The sequence below is a fragment of the Megalobrama amblycephala genome, linkage group LG7, assembly GCF_018812025.1.
Source record: "Megalobrama amblycephala isolate DHTTF-2021 linkage group LG7, ASM1881202v1, whole genome shotgun sequence".
In the NCBI taxonomy this organism is placed as follows: Eukaryota; Metazoa; Chordata; class Actinopteri; order Cypriniformes; family Xenocyprididae; genus Megalobrama; species Megalobrama amblycephala.
Window position 1 is genome coordinate 11,504,425 of NC_063050.1, and position 23,675 is coordinate 11,528,099.

Consider the following 23,675-nt stretch of genomic DNA (forward strand, 5'->3'; position numbering starts at 1 on the left):
TTTGGAGTAGAAACATATATTATATATATATCATTAAAAAGTCAATGCCCGGTCCTATAAGTACTGTAATGTCTTTTTATGATTATTACACTGAGACAGTTTTAAAGTATCACACAAAACAAATGATAATTTTGGATTTGTAATTCAGAATGACAAAAGAATAATGGATGTTTTTGCCAGGCACTGTATATTACACAATGAATAATTGGAGTCCAAAACAAACTTCTTCTTCTTTTTTTTTTTTTTTTTTTTAATCAGTCAGTGTGTTCTTTATAAAATTACAACAAGTATTTTGGACAAAACAATATTATGATGATTTATTGAAAGTTTGCAAGGGATGTTTAATTTTTTTGTAATAAACAAATGTATAATTATGTAGCACATCCTTCTTTGAGGAGGCTATTCTCGAGTTCAGAGATGCCGATGTATTGATCCCTGTATTGTTTAATTTGGCTTTCCTCTTTTGTGGGCCAGTATTCAACCCAGGTCTGCTCTCCAAAGATGTACTGCAGACTAAAAAACAGAAAAGTGAAGACATAAAAGACTTGGCTACACATGAATAATTTCCAGTATAACAGTCAATGACAAATAACGATGTCCAAGGTGCTAAAAAAAAATGTTGGTTTCATACATTTCTGAAAAACATTATTACCATTTTATAACAAATGTTTTTCTCAGAATGACTAAATTTCCATAAACAATTTCAGTGTCAAATGGATTTCCTGCACGATGCCATTTATGCCATTTAAAGAATTTCAGCTTTTTTCTTCAGCTTTTTTCTTGACTTAAAGCCTCACAAAAATCATTAAATTTGAATTTAGAAATGTTCATTATTTATGTGTATCCAAGCAATTTTTATATATACTATATTTCATAATGCGTCTTTTAAATAACAGAACAAAACTTTGAATAAATTTGAACAAAATTGGAGCATCACATCACTGAGCAGTTAACAACATACATTGTACATACTTTAAATACAAAATGCTCAGGCAAATGCTGTTATTTACAGACACACAGTGGACACTCACCTTCCTCCTAGCTTTGGCAGGTCAGTGGATTTGCCCATAATGAGGTACGACTTGCCTTCTACCAATCCCAAATCTTCCCTGCAACTGGGACGAGCCAAAAATGGTCTGACTCTCCCCTCAACATTCTCATCAGTGCCTACAGGACAGAACAGTGTTTAGGAAACACTTTCACTACAATGCAATGTAGCCTCATGTTGAACATGTATTTGAGAGGACAAACATCATTTAACTGGAATCACACATTTCAAATGCATTTCATGATCAGTGGAGAAACATGGAGAGAATATTGAACTGTACCTTCTTTCAACACCTGGTCCACCTTCAAGTGATAGATGTCAGAGTCATGTGACAGATCCATCCCCATCACTGTGACTTTATAAACTGTCAAATATACATGTTATATTGTTATCTACATGCTGTAAGGCTCAGGTCAAACTTTTCAAAATTGCATTTATACACCCCCTGTTCACTGCTCACTGACTATTCAGTTACAGAGGTTCTTGAGTGAACAGCTCAGAGGAAGGTAGTATATTCAGTGAATAACAACATAGATTTGTGTCTGTTCTTCACACAGGAGACTTGGAATACAGTACACAAGTCTAATTTAAAAAATTAAGATTCATTATTTACACACTCTCATCTTGTTCCAAACCTGTATGCGTTTCTTTGTTTTGATGAACACAAAAGAAGATATTTTGAAGAATGTTGGAAATCAAACAGTTGACAGAAGCCAATGACTTCCATAGTAGAAAAAAACCCAAAAAAAATACTGTGGAAATCAATGACTACCGTCACCTGTTTGATTACCAACATTCTTCAGAATATCTTCTTTTGTGTTCAACAGAAGAAAAAAACTCATTCAGGTTTAGAACAACATGAAAGTGTGTAAATAATGAATCTTAATTTCTTGAAGTATGACAGTCATGAGCATGAATTAACACAGAGAATTGAATGCATTTACCATAATCCATGCCAGCTTCACAGGCTTTAACCAAACGCTCATCATCTTCAACACCGTTTTTCTTCTGGAAACTGCAGTTTTCTGTGTTAAGAGAAGTTGACAGTTCAAACAGTTGTTGTTTTTTCCCTCTCATTCAAATTCAACTGTAAATCATAACTGAATGTTTAACTTTTTTCCGAGGGTTAAATCTAGATGTGAAGGAGAAGATTTCAGTCCAACCTCAAGAGTCTGTTCAGGCCTGTTTTATAAGTACTAGATTTAGTGCTAAATCTGACACTTTGACTAACATTACAAGTGGACAGGGATTAAAATAAAATGCTACAATGCTTCAGGATATGATCTCTTTACACTGTTCCTGAAGTGTTCTTATGTGTGTTTGTGATAATACCTTCTGCACACTGGCACAGGTCTCCCTTACATAGTCTGTATATAGCGGCGTCTTTCCGTGCAGGGTGGAAGTACTTTGTACAGCGTGCATCTGAAAAAAATAAAAAAAAAAACATACATGGGTTTAATTAATTTCATGATATGCAAATGCAAATTTTGAGCTGGTGCAACTTATTTTCTGGAAAATACAGTGATATGTTACAATATTTGCTGAGAAAAGCTCCCAAATGAAGATTATTCAAAAGAATTATTGTGGCAGATGACTAAATCATTGAACAGACTTTGTGCAGGATTTGGAACTGAGAAATTATGTTAATTTGAGAGCTCCAGTTTAATTAAACGAAAGTATATGTATGTGTTTATGCACGTGCACCAAAACTTACTGGGTGAGTAATATTCATATATTGTGACTGCAGCAGGTTGAAGCAGACCCACATTAAGAATCTTGTGCATTCTGAAGGCAATTCTTTGTGATTCTTTACGCAAAACCTAAAAATACAGAAACCAAAGCAAACTTATGATTACATATCATATTGTACAATGAAGCTGTGTACAATATTTGGGTTATAGTGTTACAACATGAACAAATTAATAATCTTAATGTGATTAATATTTGTCAGTTGTACACAAATGAAACAGGTAAGATTTATGTAATAATGCACAGCAAAATGCCCATGATAAATTAACCCTGCCTATTGTTCATGTGTGTGAACACTACAGAGAGTGTCAGCATTGAAAAAGAACCACATGATCATGCAGTTATTGGATATTAATGAGCACTTTGGAACATCTGTCAGCCAATCAGAATCAAGAATACAACAATACTTTATAGACATATAAAGCAAAGCTCATGGTTTCCAGGTCAAAAGAAAATGAGATGAAATGATCAGGCAACTCAGTCTGTTGAAATACCTTATCTAAGTAGAGGATGAGGGATCCTCGCTCTGACAGCACTTTGTCCATCTCAAATTTCTGAATGTATCTCTCCTTCCCTGTGGACAACTGAGGACAAGAAAACAAGAAGTAAAAATCAATACATGATATGATCAAAATGTCTGTAGATGTTTATTAGATTCCTCTTCTATTTACATTTATGCTACTAGAACTGAGACGCTCCACAAGGCTTGTGAGTTTTTGTTTCTAGAATGGAATAATTTATTCATTGCTATATATTTTGTTTATGTGTTTATCATCATGATACCTCTTCAAGATCTTTGCTTTCCACCCTAAATCCCGTCGGTATGCCAATGTCCAGAATAGTCATGGTGGCATCGGTTTTATCGCTTTTGTAGCTGTAAAAATAGACAGATCAAGAGCAGATTTTATTAACAGGTTTTGTAGGTCTTCAGGTTTGCTTCATCTACTGATTCTGCATTTAAGGCTGTTTTCACACTAGAGCTCTTGGTGTGAACCCGAGTCCATTTGATGTCAGAATTATTATATTGTAGTATAACGTAGAGCTGCTCGTCTCTGAATTATCTGTCTATGAAGAGCAAGTTGCATCTGCATTGTGGGAAAATGTAGCACAGGATCAAACAAACCAAGTGTGAAAACAGCCTAAATGAGCACATGCTGATTAATTACAAATAAAAATGGTTTCTTGACATAAAAATAAATATATTAGGAAATTTGGTTACACTTTATTTTAAGGTGTCTTTGTTACACTGTAATTATAAATTTAAGTACTGAATAATATTAATTAACTACATGAACTTATAATAGGGTCAAGTGTAGGGTTTATTTTGGTTTGCATGTAATTATGAATAATTTATAGTTATTAATATAGTAACTTTAAGTAACACATGTAACAATGACACTGTAAAATAAAGTGTTACCGGAAATTGGTTCACGTACAAGAAATCCATAGTGAGCTTGTAAGTTTCAAGGGCTCCTTCTTGTTTTGCTAAAGTGACAAAAAGATAGTTCAAATAAAACAACGACACACATTTGGGTATTTTGCAGATTTCATTTTAGCTCTGAAAGTATGGAAAGTGCATGAACTCTTGTCAGTCTTACATTCAGAGTCTTTTTCCATTTTAACAGTCAGATCAAATAATGTACAGTCAGACTTCTTCTCAACAGGTCTGGTGTAGTACAGCGTCAAAACCTGAAAACAGCAGATCAGATGTTTATACGCTTGTTTTAATCTCGCTGTTGACCGTGTAAACGCTCATGAACACTCACAGAGAGAGTCGCTGATCCAGTTCCTCTAGCCGTCACATTGAAGTCCTTGTTGATCTCCACCTGTTGAGTGAATATCATCAGAATAATGATGTAACAGAGATTCCTGAAGTCTTTATTTTTAGAGGCTGTTCACTGAAGTGCTCCCCCTCTCTGAACATATGGGTGGAGCTTGAAGGTCCATCCACACCTAACTCTAACTTTACTCTGTCCCTAAACCTAATTACATTAAGCTCTACTCATTAGGTTCACATAAGTGGAGCTGGACTAGGTGAAGCTCCACCCATTATGTTGATAGAGGTCGAGCTGGACATCATTTGGCTTTGCAGTGAGCACCACTTGATTTATTGACCAAACAACACTATTGACAGAATCCCAAAATTTCTCACTTATTATGATACAACAAAATCATCCAAATGACATGAGCAGCACACAATTTGAAGCAGGTAGATGAGTTATTCCTCACCTTGTCTGATCGTGCAAGATGCACATTTCTTCTGACAATCGTCCATCTGGAAGGTTTGCTTCTTCCTGCCACTGCCAGCTCCACGTCCAGATTGAAGTTCTGTTGGTCCTTCACCTGCGTGCGATACTCTGCCACGGCCTGGAACACCATGATGGTCGACTAGAAAGCACAGAAAAGCTTTCAAAGACAAGATCTACACCTGTTTGCCACAGTAAAATGATGAGATGTCAGTGTACCTGTGTGGTGCCAGAACCGCCATAATGAGACTGTTGTCTGCCCAGCCAGTGCACTGCCTCTCCTGCTTTATCAAAGTCTTTGGCCTTCACAAGCGCCAGCACAGCATAGGCCGTCGCCTCTAGTGAGTGATGACGCTGTCCAGCGACAGTCCAAAACCTACCGGCTGATTCAAACACAAATCAGGAATAGAAACAGGAGTGTGTTGCTGTTGCCTCTCTATTCGTTCCATTACTGTTATTGACACCAACAAGCAGCTATCATTACACCACAATACTTTGATAATTCCAGAGGTGTAAAGTATTTAATTAGTAATTAGTTACTGTACTCAAGTATCTTTTTGGTTACTTTGTAATTGTACTGAGTATCAAAGATATTGGCAACTTTTACTCTCTACTTGACTACATTTTTGAACAAGTAAATGTACTTTTTACTCCACTACATTTGTTATGAGTAATGCAATTACACACTACATTTTGCATGGCACCTAACTTTTTCTGCAGCAGTTTGTTTCTGCTATAAAGAAGCGATATCGCCATCTAAGGGCATTGAAGGTACTATATATTGTAGGCTTTGCCTTTACTCACCCAAACTTGTCAACAAGAATACTTTGTGTGAATGTAAGTGCATTAGTAGGTAATTGCTGATCGCAGGTGTTTGATTTTTGAGATGAGGAAATGCCTGCAGCTGGTGATGAGGCTCAAACCAGCACGTACATTAGACTTTGACTATTTAATTTTATTTAACATTGTTTCATTTATTTGCTATATTGACGAGACCTTTTTGAAGGATATTGGTTTACTTATGGCCTTTTTTTTGCACTTGAGCTTAACTGAGACTTGAGAGTTTGTAGTTTGTAGTAAAAGTTGTTGATTTAAAAGTTCACCTTGATTTATTGCAATATCGAGGTGTTCAGTTTAATTTTGATTTTAGAAAATAATCTTGATTTCTCATCTTACAAATCAATTGTTTCTTATTTTCAGCGTGAGTAAAATACTTAAGTACTGTTAAAATCAGATACTTTAAGACTTTTACTCAAGTCATATCGGAATTGGTGACTTGTAACTTGTAGTGGAGCCATTTTCAATGTAAGGTATCTGTACTTTTATTCAAGTATGGTTTTCAGGTGCTATTTACACCTCTGGATAATTCTTCCATTATTTACACTTGGGTTTGGGTTAGAATTGTTCCATCTTGTATAAAGCTTGTATAAACACTTTTTGATGATTTGTCACTGACCTTCTCCTTGGGTGGAATGTTTCATCAAGATGTCTTTATTGAGTTTGTCAGCATTGGCCAGGGCGTAGGACGTCATCGCAACAGCGTAAGGATTGGTCAGTTTTGGAAGTCGACCTTCTAAGAAGACAACAGCCTTCTTGATACTTTCATGCAGACTCTATAAAAGTGTGTGTAAGACATTAAACCCAAGAGAAAAAGGGAAAAAAATCAGCTGTTAATTTTATAATTTAAACTTTTTGATGAACAAAACAGTGGAAGAGATGTACTTACACCAACTGCTCCAGCACAGATCTCTCTGCCCTCTTGCATGGCAATCACAACAAAGGCCGTCAGAGAGGCTTCGGCATCTTTACCTCGTACGTCACCCTGGAATAAAGCACAAACAACATCACAAAAATGTGTTTTATCTGATTAAAGGGAAGTTTACACAACATTTTCAACTAAAAACCGGAAAACATTTTATGCATTTTGGCCATTCATTTACATGCCAATGATGTTTTGGGGAACTGAAAACACAATTTTTGAAAAAAGGATTCAAAGTGCACGTTTTTGAAAACAATACCATCTCTGTGCAATTGAATTTGTGAAAACGTTTGACATCATGCGCATGTGTGTTACGTGTTCAGTCTATAGGCGCGTAGTGTTTCTTTACAAAGTGACATCGCCAACTACTGGCCTGGCAGCAGAGCACAGCGCTTTTAGTCGTTTCGCGCATCCGTGTGAACAGGGATCATTTTGACAACATTGTCATCTAAAAAAAATGCAAAGGAAATACTTTTCCATTTTTAGTACACTGTTGTTATATAAATTACCCCGAATCAGCAAATGTAGTCAGCTAAAATATTTTTTACTAGGCCTATCAACCAATCAATGGATAACAATTGAATCCATGCAGAAATTTAACAAACTGTGACAGTATTAGGCATTTCAAATGTATCTTTATTTGGTTCATTATTCATAAGTGTATTACACAAGCACAGATTTATAATAAATAATAATATTTAATATAATTTTAAGTGGGTGTGATAAGGACCCGAGGAGAATCAGGAGAATCACACTAGGACGAAAAACATGGGGCAATGTTGGCATCCAAAAAGATGTTTATTAACAGCAGATGTGCAAAAATGTGCAAATAAATATAGTTAAAATAAATAAAACATATTTCTCTTGCCTTACCATATGATTAATGAATATATACACAAGATGATTAAGAATGAGTTCAAACAAATCAATAAATACAATAAATAGGATGGATAAAACCAACTAATACATTTGCACAAACATTTCCATAAATAGCTAAAATGAGCGCTCCCCTACAGTCTATGCTTTCTTTAAGGCCCTTCCCACTCAGCTAACACAGGAAATATAAAACAGCAAACCCCATGTAACTATTATAAAATGCATAGGAACAGTATGAACACAGTAAAAACAGTGATGGAAGACAAATTTAAGGTCACTATCACAGTGGGGCTGGATGCAACAACATTTTTCTCCATGCCATTTCTGCTCTTTTCCAAACAATGAAAATGCATGATCTCAAGCTGGGCATTTGTTACTTGGCAAACATCTTTCCTTTGAAATATCTTATTCAGGGAAGTACTCAATTAAAAAAAAAAAAAAAAAAAAAACTTGAGTTCCTCTAGGAAACTCTGTATTCACTCGAAAAACTTTTGTAACTGAAATAATGAGGTGCGGAGGAAAGGCTATATTAATTTTATAGTGATTTTGCAAGTGAATGCAAAGATTCTCGGGGGAAAGCAGTAGTCTTGCGAGAAAACACAAACGTTTTCTGAGTGAACGCAAAAGCAGTGAAATATGATTTTCCCACCCATCTCATATTTTTCATCACCATGTCCCCTTAGAGACCTCACCTGCCTATAGCTTTCTAGTAATCCTAAAGACATTGATTAGCTTGTTCAGCTTGTGTGTTTTAAGAGGGCCAGAGGGCTCTAAGCAGAGTAGGTCAGTCGCTGCTGTTCCGCAAGACTCACTCAGTGTGATTATTGGATAATGCTGGGAAAGCATGCCCTTGAAGGGAAGGGGATGGTGCGGAGGCCACATCCTGCCTGTAGGAAGGTAAAATGTGATTGTTACACATATGGACTAACCAATTAGGGTAGTACAACATATGGAAGTCTCTGGGGTGTTTCCAGCCTAGTTCTAAGGGGGAAAGAACAGCAGCAGAAATGACAGAGCTTGCTCTGTCGAGGGAAAGACACGGGCGAGCCGGACTGGGTAGCCTTACCATGGAAGAATGCGCATATGAGATTGCCGCAGTGATCACTACATATGGACACCCAGCCTAACACAGGTTCCGCAATGCATACGAGTGTAGGCCTGGCATCAGACGCTCCACAACAGGGGGTGACAGAGGAACTCAACAGGGTTAGCCATTTCTGGAGAACTCTAAATAGACAGTTTTTGGGGAACTCTACTGGAGAAATAGATGAAGTATCCTTTGTGCTACTGGCCACTGGGGGGAGAATATAAAGAAAGATACCAGCTCTATGCGAAGACTATAGAATCTAGCAAACGTGTTCAGTCACCCAGCCTGCAACTCTACAAATATCTGTCAGCAAAGGGCCTTGAGTCAGCACCCAGAAGGAAGCAACACTTCTAGTTGAGTGTGCTCGCAACCCGAATGGGCAAAGCATGTCTTGGGATTGGTATGCCAAGACAATAGCATCCACTATCCAGTGGGCTAACCTCTGCTTGGAGACAGCCTTTCCATTCTGCTGGCCTCCGTAAGAGCTGATCTGAGGTCCTGAAGCTCATGCGGCGGGAGCGCAGACCACCCTGGTGGTTGATGTATGCAACGGTCACAGTATTGTCCATAAGGACCAGCACATGCTTGCCATGTAGCAGCTCCTTGAGGCGGCCCAGCGCAAGACGTACTGCTTGCAACTCGAGGCAGTTGATGTGCCAATGCAGTTGAGGCCCTGTCCACAGACCCGACACTGCATGCCCATTGTATGTGGCCCCCCAACCCATGGCAGAGGCATCGGTGAATACCACAGCATGCCTGGACACTTGTTCTAGGGGGACTACCTCCCATAGAAATGAAGGGTCTGACCATGGGCTGAAGGTTTGGTGACAGTACGGGGTGATGGACACCCGGTGCGTGCTGCTCTGCCACGCCCATCTTGGGACTCGGCCGTGAAGCCAGTGCTGAAGTGGCCTCATATGAAGCAACCTGAGCGGTGTTACTGCAGTTGCAGATGCTATATGCCCCAGGAGTGTCTGAAAAAATTTCAGTGGGGCCGCTGTCCTGCCTCTGAACGAATTCAAGCAGTTCAACACTGACTGTCTGGTTGACAGAGTCCAACTCCATACCGAGAAAAGAGATCCTCTGCACAGGGGGGAGGTTGCTCTTTTCCCAGTTGGGCAGCAGTGTGTGGTTCGAGATTGCCACCAAGCCTTCTCGCACACCCTCTGTCCCACCCTGGAACCAGGTAAGTGCTGCACAGCACACACAGACTCCACTTCGTGCTGCCTCAGTGCCCCTGCTCTTTCCACTATACCAATGTCCTCCACTATACTCAGCTCTTCTCTTCTCCTAATTTCTCCTCTCCTCATATGATCTCCCTCTATATGTTCCACTCTTCCCTTCCTTCTCATTACACCCCTTCCTCTACCCACACCACCACCTTTATGCTTACACCTCTTTATTTTCCCTTTCTCTTGCATATTCTTATTCTTTTCTTGCTCTATGTATACTTTCCCTTTCATACTTTCCCTGTTGCATTATGCAATTGTGATAAATGTGTAAACAGATAGGAAAACTGGATTTCTTGTGTTGTGTCTATTATTAACCAAGCAGTTATAATTTTGGAGCCAGTTGAAAACATACCAAGTCAAGTCAAGTTTGGAGAAATGTGTCAAATCAATTTACAGAAAAACTGTAAATTGCGCACACAGGAATCGATAAGCGGAATTGAAATTTTTATTTGATCACATGTATCCAATTCCTGACCTTAGGTATTCTGGAATCGATTTTCAATTCCCAACCCTAGTCATAGTGATGTTCAACTTACCACCATCTCTCCATGAATTACAGCTGAATCCTCTTTAAAGGAGCCGTCTGGCAGTTGTTTTTGGAGAACCAGCCACTTGAGGGCGCTGCAGATCACATTTTCCTCTATAGTAACCAAGTTATTGGCTATGGCGAAGACTTTGGCCACATACGCTGTCAGCCTTTAATAGACAGAAACAAATGCAAATTGGTAGCAAATAATAATTTGTTACTAGTAATCATAAAAAAAACATAAAATAAAATAAAAACAATGACAGGAGAAACTGGGCATGAAAAATATAAAATAAAAACAAATTAAATTGATTGAAATGAAAATACCATGTGCTGCTTGGCCTGTCTATCCAGGCAGCATAGGATCCATCTGATTTACGGTAGCTCAGCTGCCGTTGATAACCTTAATACAAAAAAGATAAAGAAAAAAATATTTATATGTTTATTAATTGTTTTTCTATTTTTTCTTTTATTTCAAAAAATAGTCAAATTCTTTATATCTGTTGTATCCTGCTGACCTGTTTTGATATGGTTAATGGCATCATTACGGCGCTCCATGCCAATAGCCTCCCACTGATTGGTGCTGTCCAGATAATGAGTAGCAGTAAGAGGTAGAGTCATGTAGATCATGTTCTGCTCTCCACATCCACTGGGCTGGACAATAAGGCGACCCATGAAGTCTCCACTGATGGCCTGCTCGACTGTCTGAGAGATCTCTTCACCTGGAAGGTTAAAAGAGGAAATTTAGACTGAGATTTTTTTCTCAGTTTTTGTTATCTTTGTTATGATGAGCTGAACTGATTGGATCATTGTGGTTTGCTATTGGTCGATCTCGTGTGAGTGACAGGTTGTCCTGCCCTTGTGCCAGTAAAACGTCATCAGAGATGTCATTGCAAGAGGGATGCAATTTAATCTGATTAAAGATTACGAGGACATATTAATTTAAAACAATCGTGATCAGCACAGATAAATAATTTACAATAAATACTGCAATATTCCATAAAACAAAACTGAAAAACTGTCAACAGTCAATAATTGTCCATTTTAATTTAATACCTATTTAAAATTCATATTATACATGTATATACATGTAATACATTTCTAGTGTGTTCCATTAAAATATCATAGTTTTTATTTATTTTCATAATATTCAAAGTCGGGAAGCCCAGTTTTTAAGATTTTGTCATATTTCCTGGTTTTATTTCAGTAGTGGCCACGCCCACGCTGTGGTTCGAACTAGAGCACGGGACAGACAGTGCTCGTCCTGAGGAGAGATCAGCAGACTCACAACATGTCCTAACCAGACGCGAAACACACGATAAAAGGTAGGCTATCTTTTCCATGTTAATCAGAGTTTTGTCCTAATCAGCTTCTACAGGGATACACGACAGGGCAGGGATTCTAATTTTGAAAGGTTTCTACAGTGTCGTCACGCTGAGGTTACGCAATCAGCTTTCGGATGCGGCCTTAAATATATTAATAAATATTGTATGCTACATTACTGAATAGCCTTTTTACACTGATTATTGACCAATCAATCTTGTGAAGGGCGATAAAGAAGTGCAGTGCAGTGTTAGGCAGAGCAGTGAGGGCGTGTAGAGCACGACTTCTCCATTAATACTCCATATTTTTAAATACTGTATTACTGAATCGCCATTTTAAACTGTTGTCCAAAACAAATGACTGAAGTCATATTTCAAGATCGACACATATCATTCGGCAGGACTTGTAATAAATACAAAAAGAAAATGAAGGAACCGTTACACTGAATTAAAAAAATTTAATCAGAGGGTGTGTTTACAAAACATACTCTGTCACTAGCCAAATGTAAAATGTTTTTAATCATTTTCAAATGACTAATGTAAAACCAAGTCCCACAGTGAAATGTGTTTATGGGGATCACAAGTGAAGGGAGTTTTTAGCAATCTGCAAAATTTATGGAAAGCAGCTTGAATTAAGCTAATGAATGATACATAAAATGCACCACTGCAGCTTTTTGCTTTTTTTCTTTGGATTTCCTTATAGCTTGGAGACTGAAGATGTTGTTTTGTGGAGACGCATTTATGTAAGTGGAACATGCAAACTCAATTGGATGAGGCACATGCAGTGACAAAAGCTTGATTGCAATTATTACAAACCAGCCTCAGCATGACGTACTGCGATACAATCTTCATACAACAAGTAATACAAATTTGTTGTGGACATTGAGGAATACACAGATGTACCCAAATGATTGTAGATACAAGGCTTCAACTCTACTACCATACAAACAACTTTTAAGAAATAATCATTAAACATTCATGAAAACGTCTTTTTCCTTACCAGTAATTTGGATGAATGTGTTAGCAGGTGTGCCTGGAACCCGATCAGGTGGTATTTCAGCTTTAACAACTATAGGTTTTTCCCCTGTTTCATTTGGCATGAGAAACAGAGAAGAACAGGAAGATGAAGGAAGGGTTATGGGTCATGTGCTGATCAGATTTTCACACTTCTGGTGAGTATTGAGCAAGAAGAAGAACAGGTGATTGTGATCTCTTGATTGGCTGGAACTATAATGATATTCATAGATGTTTTTGTCTTGACTAGACAGAAGTAAACTGACATTAATTAAATGATTTTATGATGATGAATAAAGTTTCCATGGTTCACAGTAAATCTCACCATTCTTAACAGGATTGAGCTCCACATTTTTGGTATGTAATGGAACCAGCACACCCTCCGACTGAGAGAGAGAAAGAGAGAGAGAGTAAGTTAACTAACTGTAATGCTCTAGTTTCAAAATATGACAATCACCTATTGATTATTATTTGTAAAAAATGACCAAATGAAATGAAACAGAATTCCCATCAGACGTACCACCACCTTCAGGCTCTTTCTCACTCCATCAGTGTGAACAGAATCAAATGCTGCAGCTTTCACCTCAATCATGTGATTTCCCAGTGTCATGGGAATAATCACATATGAAACTGCTATGCTGGAGCCTTTGTCAACGTTTACTGTTGTTCTGTATTTGCCTTTCTTACTGGCAAAGCTGCAAACATCTGGTGCCTCCATAAACTCCACTCGCACCTGGAGAAAACAGAAGACCGAGACACTAATCACTTCAATATCTAGAGGAAACTTCCTCCAAAGTAAATCAAATATGAAAAGTGTAATGAAGGACATTTCTGTTTTAGCAATGATTAGTATCCTACACTTTTGTCGGTCACAAGCAGCTTAAAAAAATGAAATGACTCTCAGAACCCATGTATGCTGTCATTAGTAAATTATGTGAACTCAAGCCGAAATGGTTATTATGATGCACAATGTTTTAATATATACCATAAATCTTACTATATTTTAAATATTAAATTAGATCTACCTTCTGCTTCTTTGGTGTATAGTTGTGAATAATGGCCTTGATTTCCAGTTGTTCACCGCGCACAGCTGAATAAGGCATCTTGAGGTCAATGAAAAGGTGTTTAAAAACGACAATCTCCTCAGGTTCTGCCACACAGATGCCTTTGAGGAGAAACACAGACACACGAAAGGTTTTAAAGCAACAGCTCCAGGGTGATAATGATGATGATGTTTTTCAGACCATGTATTCTGGGTTTACAGCTTCATCTTACCAAGTGTTGGTGACAGACTGACAGCCAAGATCTGCCATGTAGTAATAGAGTCTTTCAGGTAGAACACTTTATCTGAGACTGGTGCTGGACTAGAATATGAGAAAATTACATTTAATGACAAATTTTGAAGTACTCTTCTAATGGTTGTTTACCATCTAAATCCATATCAGGCTAAAAAACTTCATTAACCGGGCAACTTAAAAGCATCACTGTATGTCTTACCAGGAAATAAGATTCCGGTGTTTTCTAAATAAAGCACATTAAATACTGTTGTCTTTAAAAGAAAAAAAAAAAAATGTATTCCTCACTCATTTTCATTACTTTGAAACTATCTCCAGCTCTAATATTTAGTCAGACTCTAAACTCCTCACTGGTCTAGAAGTTCCCATTACTGGTTTTCTATTAACATTTATGAATGACACTAGTGGATGTAATTTCATGTTGTTGACTTTGAACCAGTTTCCTTGCAGCTAAAACTAAACCTTCTAGTGGGGATCAGTGTATAAAATGCAGAATATTAAGAATAATTGAGAAACAATGTATGTTCTTTGTTTTGAGAATGAGGCTTAATTTACAGCTTTTGTCCAAAAGTCTCTTACAATACTCACCAATTCGCGCATAGATCAATCTCTTCCCAAAGCCAACTCTCAGGGAACTGAGTACGTGAAACAATCTCATCCGAGTCTGTATAATAGTCATCATCATCATCATCACCTGTTGTAATAGATAAAAACAATAACACATCAGATAATGATAATCAAATAAATTTCATTAATATTAACTGACAGCGATGCCAGTTTGCACGTTCTTCATAAGTTGAATATGGAAAGCGGTCTGGCCTTTTGATGGATGGAAGCACTTTCTTCAGCTCAAACTCGTTGGTCTCGCTCACTGCCATTATAAAGCTCGGATGCGTCAGGATATTTATTAATATATCTCCATTTGTGTTTATCAGAAAGAAGAAAGTCATATACACCCAGGATGGTTTGAGGGTGAGTAGCTTGGGGTAATTTTCATTTGAAAGTGAACTTATCCTATAAGTTGTTTCAAAACTGATAAACGTTGCACTTATTTTCCTGTTTATTACTGTGAAGCTGCTTTGAAACAGTCTTTATTATATAAAGCAGTACTGAATTGACTTAAATGTGGAAAAATGGACATGGCAGTTTTAAAAGTGCCACTTACAGTTGAGGTAAACATCATGGAAACACTTTAAAACCTTCACACTGTGCCACAGAGCACTGCACGAGATGGTGGAGCCATCCAGCAGCTTAAGACATTGGAACAACCTTAAACAGTTAATACTTACTTCGAGCCAGAATCATCTCCTCCTCTTCTGTCTTCATGTTTTTGCGCGTTTTCATCTCATTGCAGCAGTGCAGGAAGGCTTTGGTGCACTCTGGCCCATCTATAATGTAGGTGGCTCTTCGTTCACAGGTGTAGCCAAGTTTATTATCTCTCATCCCATCAATGCAGCACTGCTTCAGTTCATCAGAGTATTTACCAGCTGAAAACACAATGTTAGTGTAGAACAATGAGGGAAGTAGGAGAACTACTGGGGGAAAGACGAAATTCCCTAAAACATAAATCATGAACTAAATGAGAAGGGCTCTGGATTTTTAACACAGTAATAAAAAGCCCAGAAGAAACTTTCTGATTTGAATGGCAATAGTAAAATCTCACCCAGTGTACCAGTGACCTGCAGGATACTCTCAGCTCTTCGTTTTCTCTTTGGAAGGACGGGACACTCAGGCACTAGAGGACAAGTCATTTGAATTAATTAGTATATATTGTAAAAATGCTGTTAAAGAACCTAAGAGCAGCAATAACTATTTATTAAATCTAATAAAGTATGGATATTCCAAAAAAACGGAACCATGATACAAGGAACCAAACAACTCAAGAGGAAAATCATAGTACAACATTCAAGATCAGACCAACGACAGGAACCCTCATGAATCTGTTTGTTCAGTAAATTAAACTGTAGAATAGAAATGGGGAAAAAATAAATAAATACTTGTTCTGGTGGTGGTTCCTCCTGCTGTGTGTGACTCAAACATCAGACCTGCATCACTGAAAACTCCCATACTGTCCCTTCCACCTCCTGCCGTACAGCCGGTGTCATGTTTCTCTATTCTGTCCCAGATCTAGAGGAGCAAAAAAACACTAGTTACATGAATTTTAAATCAGAGCTGATTGTGCCATTATGTCTGAGGAACATACTTCACCTGAGTCTGAGTGAGTCTGTTCTTGTTAAGGACATGCACAGCCTTGTCAACCACCACCAGCCCAACTCGAGCTCCTGGATCTCCAGTTATCTGCAGCTTGACCTCATCTCCTGTGCCATAGGTATTCATCTTCTCCTTCACCTGAAGCTTGAGCTGTTAAAAATGAAAGACACTGAATCAGACCTAGTTGATTGGCACGTCAACCATTTCTTGTGATAGTTGACCCACCGTTCCCATGCACGTGTCCTTCACGTCGACCCAGACTGAATCAGACACCACCTCAGTCGAGCCCACATGGTAATAAGCCACGAAGCGGAAGGACGGCACCATGTCTTTGGTTACAGATAGAGACAGAGTCACCAGAGATTGTCCTCTCCTCTTAAACCTGTTTGCTTGAACGATCTGACCTTTACTCAAGATCTGAAAATGAACAAGTAAAAAAGACAAGCACTTTGTACAGCTTCAAACACAAGCTGTTGTAGAAAATAAATACTGATGTAACTGATGCATTGGTGGTACAAATGAATAACAAATAACCATAATCTTTACCATGTATGTATAATCTTGATCTTTAACTCCTGGACTTTGTCCAGTGTTCAGATTGACTTTCATTTGATCACCGATCTGAAGCTCTGCTGCATCAATGCCGATGTGCAAGTAATTCTTGGAGTTGCCTTTGGGAACATAAGCCTGAGCCGTCATCTTCTTCACTGCCTGCTGTCCATCTCTTAATTGTGGATCTTTGGTTTTAGCCTGAAATAAATAAATACATTTTCCTGCTGATTCATAGCAACTACAAATAACTGTAAACAAATAGCTTGTTCTACATCATGCATTCTATGTCTTACAGTGATCTCCAGACTGGGCGATCCTCCTACAGTGTTGACGGTTACTTTTGCAATGCCATTGGCTGTTGTATGACCATTGACTGTTCCAGGATTGACCTCCACTTCCACATTTTCAGCTGGGGTCTGGTCAGGATTTGTTACATAGACCTTTTATAAAACCAAGACCAAAAAACAAAACAAACATTAGCGATCATCATGTCTATTAATATATTGGTAAAATTGTTCCTCAGTTCCTATAACCCTTCAGGTTCATAAAGTCAATGTTTTTTTTTTTTTTACCGATATATCGAAGGGCATTCCAGGTTTGAAGAATTGTGGTGTTTTTTTGAAGTGGATGGTGTACGGTGACGTCACAATCTGAATGCCTCTCCTTTCTGCTTCCACCATTTCACTGCCTGAAACAAACACACACACACACACACACACACACACACACACACACACACACACCCCATGATCAGCCTCTCATATACACTCACATATATGCATGTAAATGTGTATACAGATGCACAGTATCTGTTGAGTCTCACCACTTTCTGTTAAAAGACTGACTGAAACATAGATTGATCGTCCAACCAGCTGGTTAATGTTTGGATAGGTCTTAGTGATCATCTCCCTGGTCAGTTCTGCAGTACCTTCTCCTTTCATTATCTATTCATATATGAGAAAGACATTAACATCAGTCTACAAGACACAGTAAAAATCTATTTAATGTTTTATTTACATCATCCATTATGTGAAGATAAATTAGATTGATCCCAACTTGTAAACTGTTTAATTTCTCTCACCTGAACTCTTTGAAGAGATGCAGGAATACTTGTTTTCTTCTCACCGTCCATCACACCAAACATCACAAATGCATTTCCTTCTACCTTCTGTCCAAACAGGTACCTATAAAAACACATACAATTTCTGCTGTAAAAACTGAATGGTGACGATGACTGTGCTTGATCCAACACAGGTTATGCATTCTGGATAATATATTACTACATATTATAGGACTATATAAGTGTATTTAATTATTAAGATTAAGCAAGATTAATAAACACTGTATTTTTTTTTTTTTTTTTTTTTTTTTAATAATACCTAATGTAATAATTATCTACAAAATTCACCCCATATTTTATGGTGCAGATCTACTGGGATATGACTGACACAATACTGTATTAATACTACCAGTAAAATAGAGAATAACCACAACTTGAGAAAAAAAAAAAATGCCTTAGACTAAGATAAATGTTTTAGTCACTTTGGAAGTTATACTACCTCAAACACACTGGAATGGCAGGACCAAGTTTTGGATGCTCATTGTAAATTATTTCAGTTTATATACAAATCTATTTTAAATCAGTGTGTTCACACATCAAACATTTATTTTCAAAGCAGTGAAGCAGAACATATGTTGTCTCACTTGGCTTCAATGTCGACTGTCAGACTCCGATCATCCACATAGTAGAATGACCTACTGGGTTTTAATTTCACTTCAAATGTTGGAAGCACTAAAACCAACAGACAAAAATATATAAATACATTATTTTAATCACATTTTTACACAACATTCAGTTTTCTTACTGTCACGTCTTGTTTTGGTTCATGTTCATGTTTCATTGCTATGTTTGCCATGTGCTTCCTGTTGTCATGTGATGTCCTTGCTCCTCATGTGATCTTTCCATGTGATCCCCTTGTGAATGTGTTATGTTGTCATTAGGCTTGTTCGACTTGATGCAGCGCCGCACAGACCGATCGGCGGCTGACTTGAAGCAGTGCATGCCGGTTAGAAATTTTGTCCGACTTGAGACAGCGCCAACGCCATGTGACTGTGACGTATGGCTTCAAAGTACCACGAGATCGATTCGAGATAAGCCGCCTGAGGCAGCCAGCACAGTTTCTCAAGAGGAGCTGCACGAGCGCTGATGAACACACAGCTGTTTCACGATTGGCCGGATTCACCGCATGACAACGATCACGTGTGTTTCGTGTTTATTGTCACGCCTTCAGTTCCAGTAATGCTAAAAAATCTGTTTTTATAACAGTTAAAGCTCTTTTCATATAGTTGCGATGTTATATTGTGTCGTGTTTATCAAAATAAAACTGACAAAAAAAGTACCCCGCTACATCGGTATGCTTATGTTGAACTTTATTCTTGTAAAAACAAACGCTGTAAGCAGTACATAAAGTATTGAATGAAAATGTCTCTGAAACATCAGTGTATTAGTCAAATATTGCATTTATTTCACTTCAGATGTGATAAAGTATGCAAGGATTATAATAAACTGCACTTGGGTTCTCTATACGCTCTCCTCCAGTGGACTTTGTTACACTTACCATATTCTTTGACCTCAAAGTCAGCAGTAAACTGCTTCTGAGGAGTGTTTGCGAACCATGTGACCACCTTCCAGATCCCAAGACTGAAAAATACAAAACACATCTAGGAACATGCACGTCTGAATTCATGACATCAAAACGGATGATAATAGACCATGAACATGGTTTTGTTGCTGTTTATTGATAAATTAGTAGGTAATGTCGCTATAATGTCCTGATGTACACACCATAGGCCAGGGTTCCTCAATTAGTTTGGCCAAGGGACAAATTCTTTCAAAAATACATAACCAAGGGCCACGAACCTCAATGTTATGAAATGCCATTTGATGTTATCAGTTTTACAGTCACAATCTGCCTGCACATTGGCTTTATGTTGTGGTGGTCAGGCAAGATAAAACAAAATTGTACAGTCCATCCACTTTTGAATTGTCTATTTTTAGTGTCTACTTTTATTTTCTTCATACTTGCAATGCTTTTGCTGTCAGACTAAAGGCCCATTCAAACCAAGAACAAAAACTATTAGGAGAAGTATAAAGGAGGTGTGGCAGGCATCCCTGAAGCATCGCAATGAGCTACATTTTGTAACCCGAGACATTCCCTTTTGAAACGGGAACTCACACTGCATCTGAACTAGACGTTATGAATAACAAATACCCACTCTGCCATGCTGAGTGGAATGCATGCCCTATCAGCTGTGACTAAGCACTCAAAAAGCTGACTCTACTGACCTCACTGTCAGAGTCATATTTCACAAAGGTACGTACCAGCAAGCTGCCAGTGACACTATCCCCTAAGGCCACTGCCCAAGCTACATACCCTAAACGAGGAAAGTCCACAAGTGGTAGGGCTTGGCCCAAAGGCGGAGCTCAAATGTTTGGAATCATTTACCTAATGAAGAAAATTCCTTTAAGGGAATATGGCCAGGAACAAATGAGACCATGGCCTGTCACTTTAGGGGGACATTAGAGCATCAACCCCTAGAATCACCAGGGAGGCTGACTTCCGTTATCCTAGCAGAAGAAGCCAACAACCTGTCTGCCTAAGCAGAATCTCTAGATTCAGCACTTTCACAGAGGCCTCTGATGAGATGATACTGCAACAGACAATAACCACTTCATTGCAGAGATGGAAGTCCTAGAAAGCAGAGACACAGCATATCGACCTTCCAAATGTGGGGAGTAACTCAGCCCGAAAAAGGGTTCTCCAGGACCTGCAGAGCACTAAACGTAGCTCTGGGGGAGCGGAGTACTCTGCATAATGACTGACCAACTCACTGTAGTAAGTTTATCAAGGAAGCCCACAGAAAATCCTTCAACTTGATACTAAAGTGTGGTTCATAAAGGAGGCCTACCATTACCTAGCCCTGGAGAGCGAAGCATTCAGCACACCGGCCCCTTTCAAATAAGGGGAATATTACAGAGGCTAGAGCACAAAGACAGCTTGTCCAGGAGGCTTAAAGCCAATCACTTGATAATATTGCTGTAAAGAATCTATGGAGCAAGGCATTCTGCAAATTGACCCTCTAAAACGAGGGGAGTGCCAAACTCAGCCTACATTTGTATGTCAAGGAGGCTCACCAAAAGATTAACATAGGATACTGTAGACTGCACAGTACTGTGAATAATGACCCACTAAGTAAGAGGAGTACTAAACAATTTGCTAGACTTATCAAGGAGGCTTGCAAAAGCAAAAGTACATCAAATTCTAAGGAGCAGAGTACTCTTTATAACGACCCTCTTAAGAAATGGGAGTACCTAAAGAGAGCTCAACCTAAAGAGAGCTCAACTAGAAATGGACTCTAATAAGTGGAATAACTCTCTAAATAAGAGGAGGTAATCAAACCCTTATACTAAGGACAGATTATTGGAGCTCAGGGGTGCGGAGGCCTCAGCTAATTGAGAGGAGAAAGAGCCTAACAACACTCTATCCTAAGGACAGTGACCAAGAACACTCATAATGAGCCCTAATGCTACTGTCTAGAAGGAAGAGCTCTAGACAGTGGAGGCCTCAATAAGATAACTCTTTAAAATGAGAAGAGCATAACTACACCATTTTACAAAAAAAGCAGCCCTACTAATGGTGCTCACTGAGAGCTGTACCACTTGGCAACATGATCTAGGTGGAACTCTAGGGAGTGAATGCCTTAGTAGAATGACTCTTTAAAATGAGAGGTCTAATCACCCTTTAAACTAAAAACAGATTTATCAAGGAGGTTCACAGAGAGCCTTGGCACCAGACACTGCTAACCTGCGGGGCTCAGAGGAATGAAAGCCTCAACAGGACGATTATCCAAGATGAGAAGAGGCCCAGTACCACTCTTATATAAAGTCAGCAGCTATGGCTTTAGGTTTTCTCATCAGGAGCCCTGCGACTTAGTGCCACTATCTAGAAGGAGGAGCTTTATCGAGCAGGGGCCTTAGCAGAATGACTCTCTAAAATGAGAGGGAGCCTGATTAAGAAACCATGGTACATAACCATGCGGAGCTCTGAGGAGTGGAGGCCTCAGCAGGATGAGGGGGGCACTACCAATTCTCAACTAGGATAAAGCAGTTAAAGGAGGCTTAGAGAAAGCCATTCAACCTCACGCTCATGAAGAAGGGAGCTCTAATGAGCGGTTACTCAGCATAATGACCCTCTAAAGCGAGAGGAGTACTAACAATGCCTGAACATTCTAAGGTCTGTCAAGGAGGCCTACAGAGGGCCATTTAACCTGACAATAAGTCCTAAGCGAACCATCAGAAGGCAGATCTTATTTTACCTTAGCCAAAAACGTTGGTCCAGCCCTATGGAGTTCACAGCATATCAACACTCTAAAAATGAGGGGAGTACTAACAAAACTCAACCATAACTAAACTTCTCAAGGAGGCTCATAGAAAGCCAATCAGTTTGACTCAAACAATAAATAGAGCTGTTAGGGAGCGGAGTATTCGGCATGATGACCCTCAAACTGAGGGGAGTACTAACAACACTCAACCATAACTAAGCTTGTCAAGGAGGCTCACAGAAAGCCACACAATTTGACTAACAATAAATTAAAGGGTTAGTTCACACAAAAATGAAATTTCTGTAATTAAGTACTCGCCCTCGTGTCATTCCACACCCATAAGACCTTCGTTCATCTTCAGACAAATTAAGATATTTAAAAGGCTTCCTTGTTTACGTCCGAATGCCAGCTCATTATTGGCTGGATCTTGTGTCAGCATCACATGCATATGTCGTGCTGCTCACGTGTTCAGCTTCGGCCAATACTGAGTTGGCATTTGGACATAAACAAGGAAGCCTGCACTGAGTTCACTGCGTATAACAACAAAAAGTATTGTTGTCGCTTCATAACATTAAGGTTGAACCACAGTAGTCACGTTGACTATTTTAACCATGTTTTTAACTACCTTTCTGGACGTCAACAGGTGCAATGACATTGCTGCCTATGTGTGGATCAGATACCCTCTGATTTTATCAAAAATATCTTAATTTGTGTTCTGAAGATGAACGGAGGTCTTACAGGTGTGGAACGACAAGAGGGTAAGTACTTAAAAACAGAAATTTCATTTTTGGGTGAACTAACCCTTTAAGCTCTTAAGGAAGGATTACTCAACATGCTAAACACACTCAGCCAAATATCAACTTATCAAGGAGGATAACTGAGAGCCATTCAACAAGACACTAATGTTTAAGTGGCTTGTAGAGTCGAAAAGCACACTCTTGTGATTATATGGGTAACTTAATCTGAGCAGGAAGAGTCCCAAAAAGAATGACTTCCCATTAGACTCCTCCCGCGCTCCATCGACAACCCCCGCGATCGATCCCGTATGATGCTACTGTGACTGTGGGACCCGAACCACAGGTTGCAGGCACTCAATGTCAATAGAGAGTCTAGCATAGCGACCACATCAAACAGCATAACTCCCTCAAGAGCTGTGCGCTCTGTTCAAACTCTAGATTCTTATCTCTGTAACTAGTCTACTGCTATGAATGCATCGCTATAAGTGTTTTTCAACTCCCTTGAGAGCCATACATGCTCATAAAAATGCTTACAAGGGTGGAGCTTCTCCTTGTGACCTCATCACAAAGCATGCATTCAACTCCCTCGAGAGCCAAACATGCTCCGTTCAACAATACAGTAGGTTCTTATCACTCTAT

The 23,675-nt window shown here is 38.8% G+C and overlaps 1 protein-coding gene and 1 long non-coding RNA gene across 3 annotated transcripts in view; one reads left to right on the top strand and one right to left on the bottom strand.

The window, feature by feature from the left end:
* Nucleotides 1–254: 254 nt before the first annotated feature.
* Nucleotides 255–23,675, bottom strand: part of LOC125271344 (complement C3-like) — a 30,374-nt gene continuing 6,953 nt past the window's right edge. The window contains exons 6-41 of one of the 2 annotated variants that reach the window (XM_048195406.1): nt 19,536–19,618; nt 18,622–18,709; nt 17,999–18,101; nt 17,741–17,861; nt 17,490–17,605; nt 17,211–17,357; nt 16,912–17,115; nt 16,591–16,782; nt 16,363–16,515; nt 16,152–16,281; nt 15,818–15,889; nt 15,444–15,641; nt 14,743–14,848; nt 14,135–14,223; nt 13,885–14,024; nt 13,380–13,592; nt 13,185–13,245; nt 12,846–12,929; nt 11,042–11,245; nt 10,851–10,926; nt 10,534–10,693; nt 6,770–6,865; nt 6,500–6,656; nt 5,263–5,426; nt 5,027–5,185; nt 4,564–4,623; nt 4,396–4,486; nt 4,234–4,282; nt 3,581–3,671; nt 3,292–3,381; nt 2,763–2,868; nt 2,381–2,470; nt 1,993–2,073; nt 1,329–1,412; nt 1,032–1,167; nt 255–513 (exon numbers count right to left, since the gene is read on the bottom strand). In XM_048195406.1, coding sequence (XP_048051363.1) covers nt 372–513; nt 1,032–1,167; nt 1,329–1,412; nt 1,993–2,073; nt 2,381–2,470; nt 2,763–2,868; nt 3,292–3,381; nt 3,581–3,671; nt 4,234–4,282; nt 4,396–4,486; nt 4,564–4,623; nt 5,027–5,185; nt 5,263–5,426; nt 6,500–6,656; nt 6,770–6,865; nt 10,534–10,693; nt 10,851–10,926; nt 11,042–11,245; nt 12,846–12,929; nt 13,185–13,245; nt 13,380–13,592; nt 13,885–14,024; nt 14,135–14,223; nt 14,743–14,848; nt 15,444–15,641; nt 15,818–15,889; nt 16,152–16,281; nt 16,363–16,515; nt 16,591–16,782; nt 16,912–17,115; nt 17,211–17,357; nt 17,490–17,605; nt 17,741–17,861; nt 17,999–18,101; nt 18,622–18,709; nt 19,536–19,618 — 4,336 coding nt within the window. In that variant the 3' untranslated portion in view covers nt 255–371. Of the gene's footprint in view, nt 514–1,031; nt 1,168–1,328; nt 1,413–1,992; nt 2,074–2,380; nt 2,471–2,762; nt 2,869–3,291; nt 3,382–3,580; nt 3,672–4,214; nt 4,283–4,395; nt 4,487–4,563; nt 4,624–5,026; nt 5,186–5,262; nt 5,427–6,499; nt 6,657–6,769; nt 6,866–10,533; nt 10,694–10,850; nt 10,927–11,041; nt 11,246–12,845; nt 12,930–13,184; nt 13,246–13,379; nt 13,593–13,884; nt 14,025–14,134; nt 14,224–14,742; nt 14,849–15,443; nt 15,642–15,817; nt 15,890–16,151; nt 16,282–16,362; nt 16,516–16,590; nt 16,783–16,911; nt 17,116–17,210; nt 17,358–17,489; nt 17,606–17,740; nt 17,862–17,998; nt 18,102–18,621; nt 18,710–19,535; nt 19,619–23,675 lie in introns of those variants that run through there. The other variant, XR_007185580.1, reaches the window with a different exon arrangement.
* LOC125271394 lies at nt 11,737–13,890 on the top strand. The gene is made up of 3 exons (XR_007185586.1): nt 11,737–11,848; nt 12,549–12,588; nt 12,955–13,890. It is a non-coding gene; the product is annotated as an uncharacterized LOC125271394 (long non-coding RNA).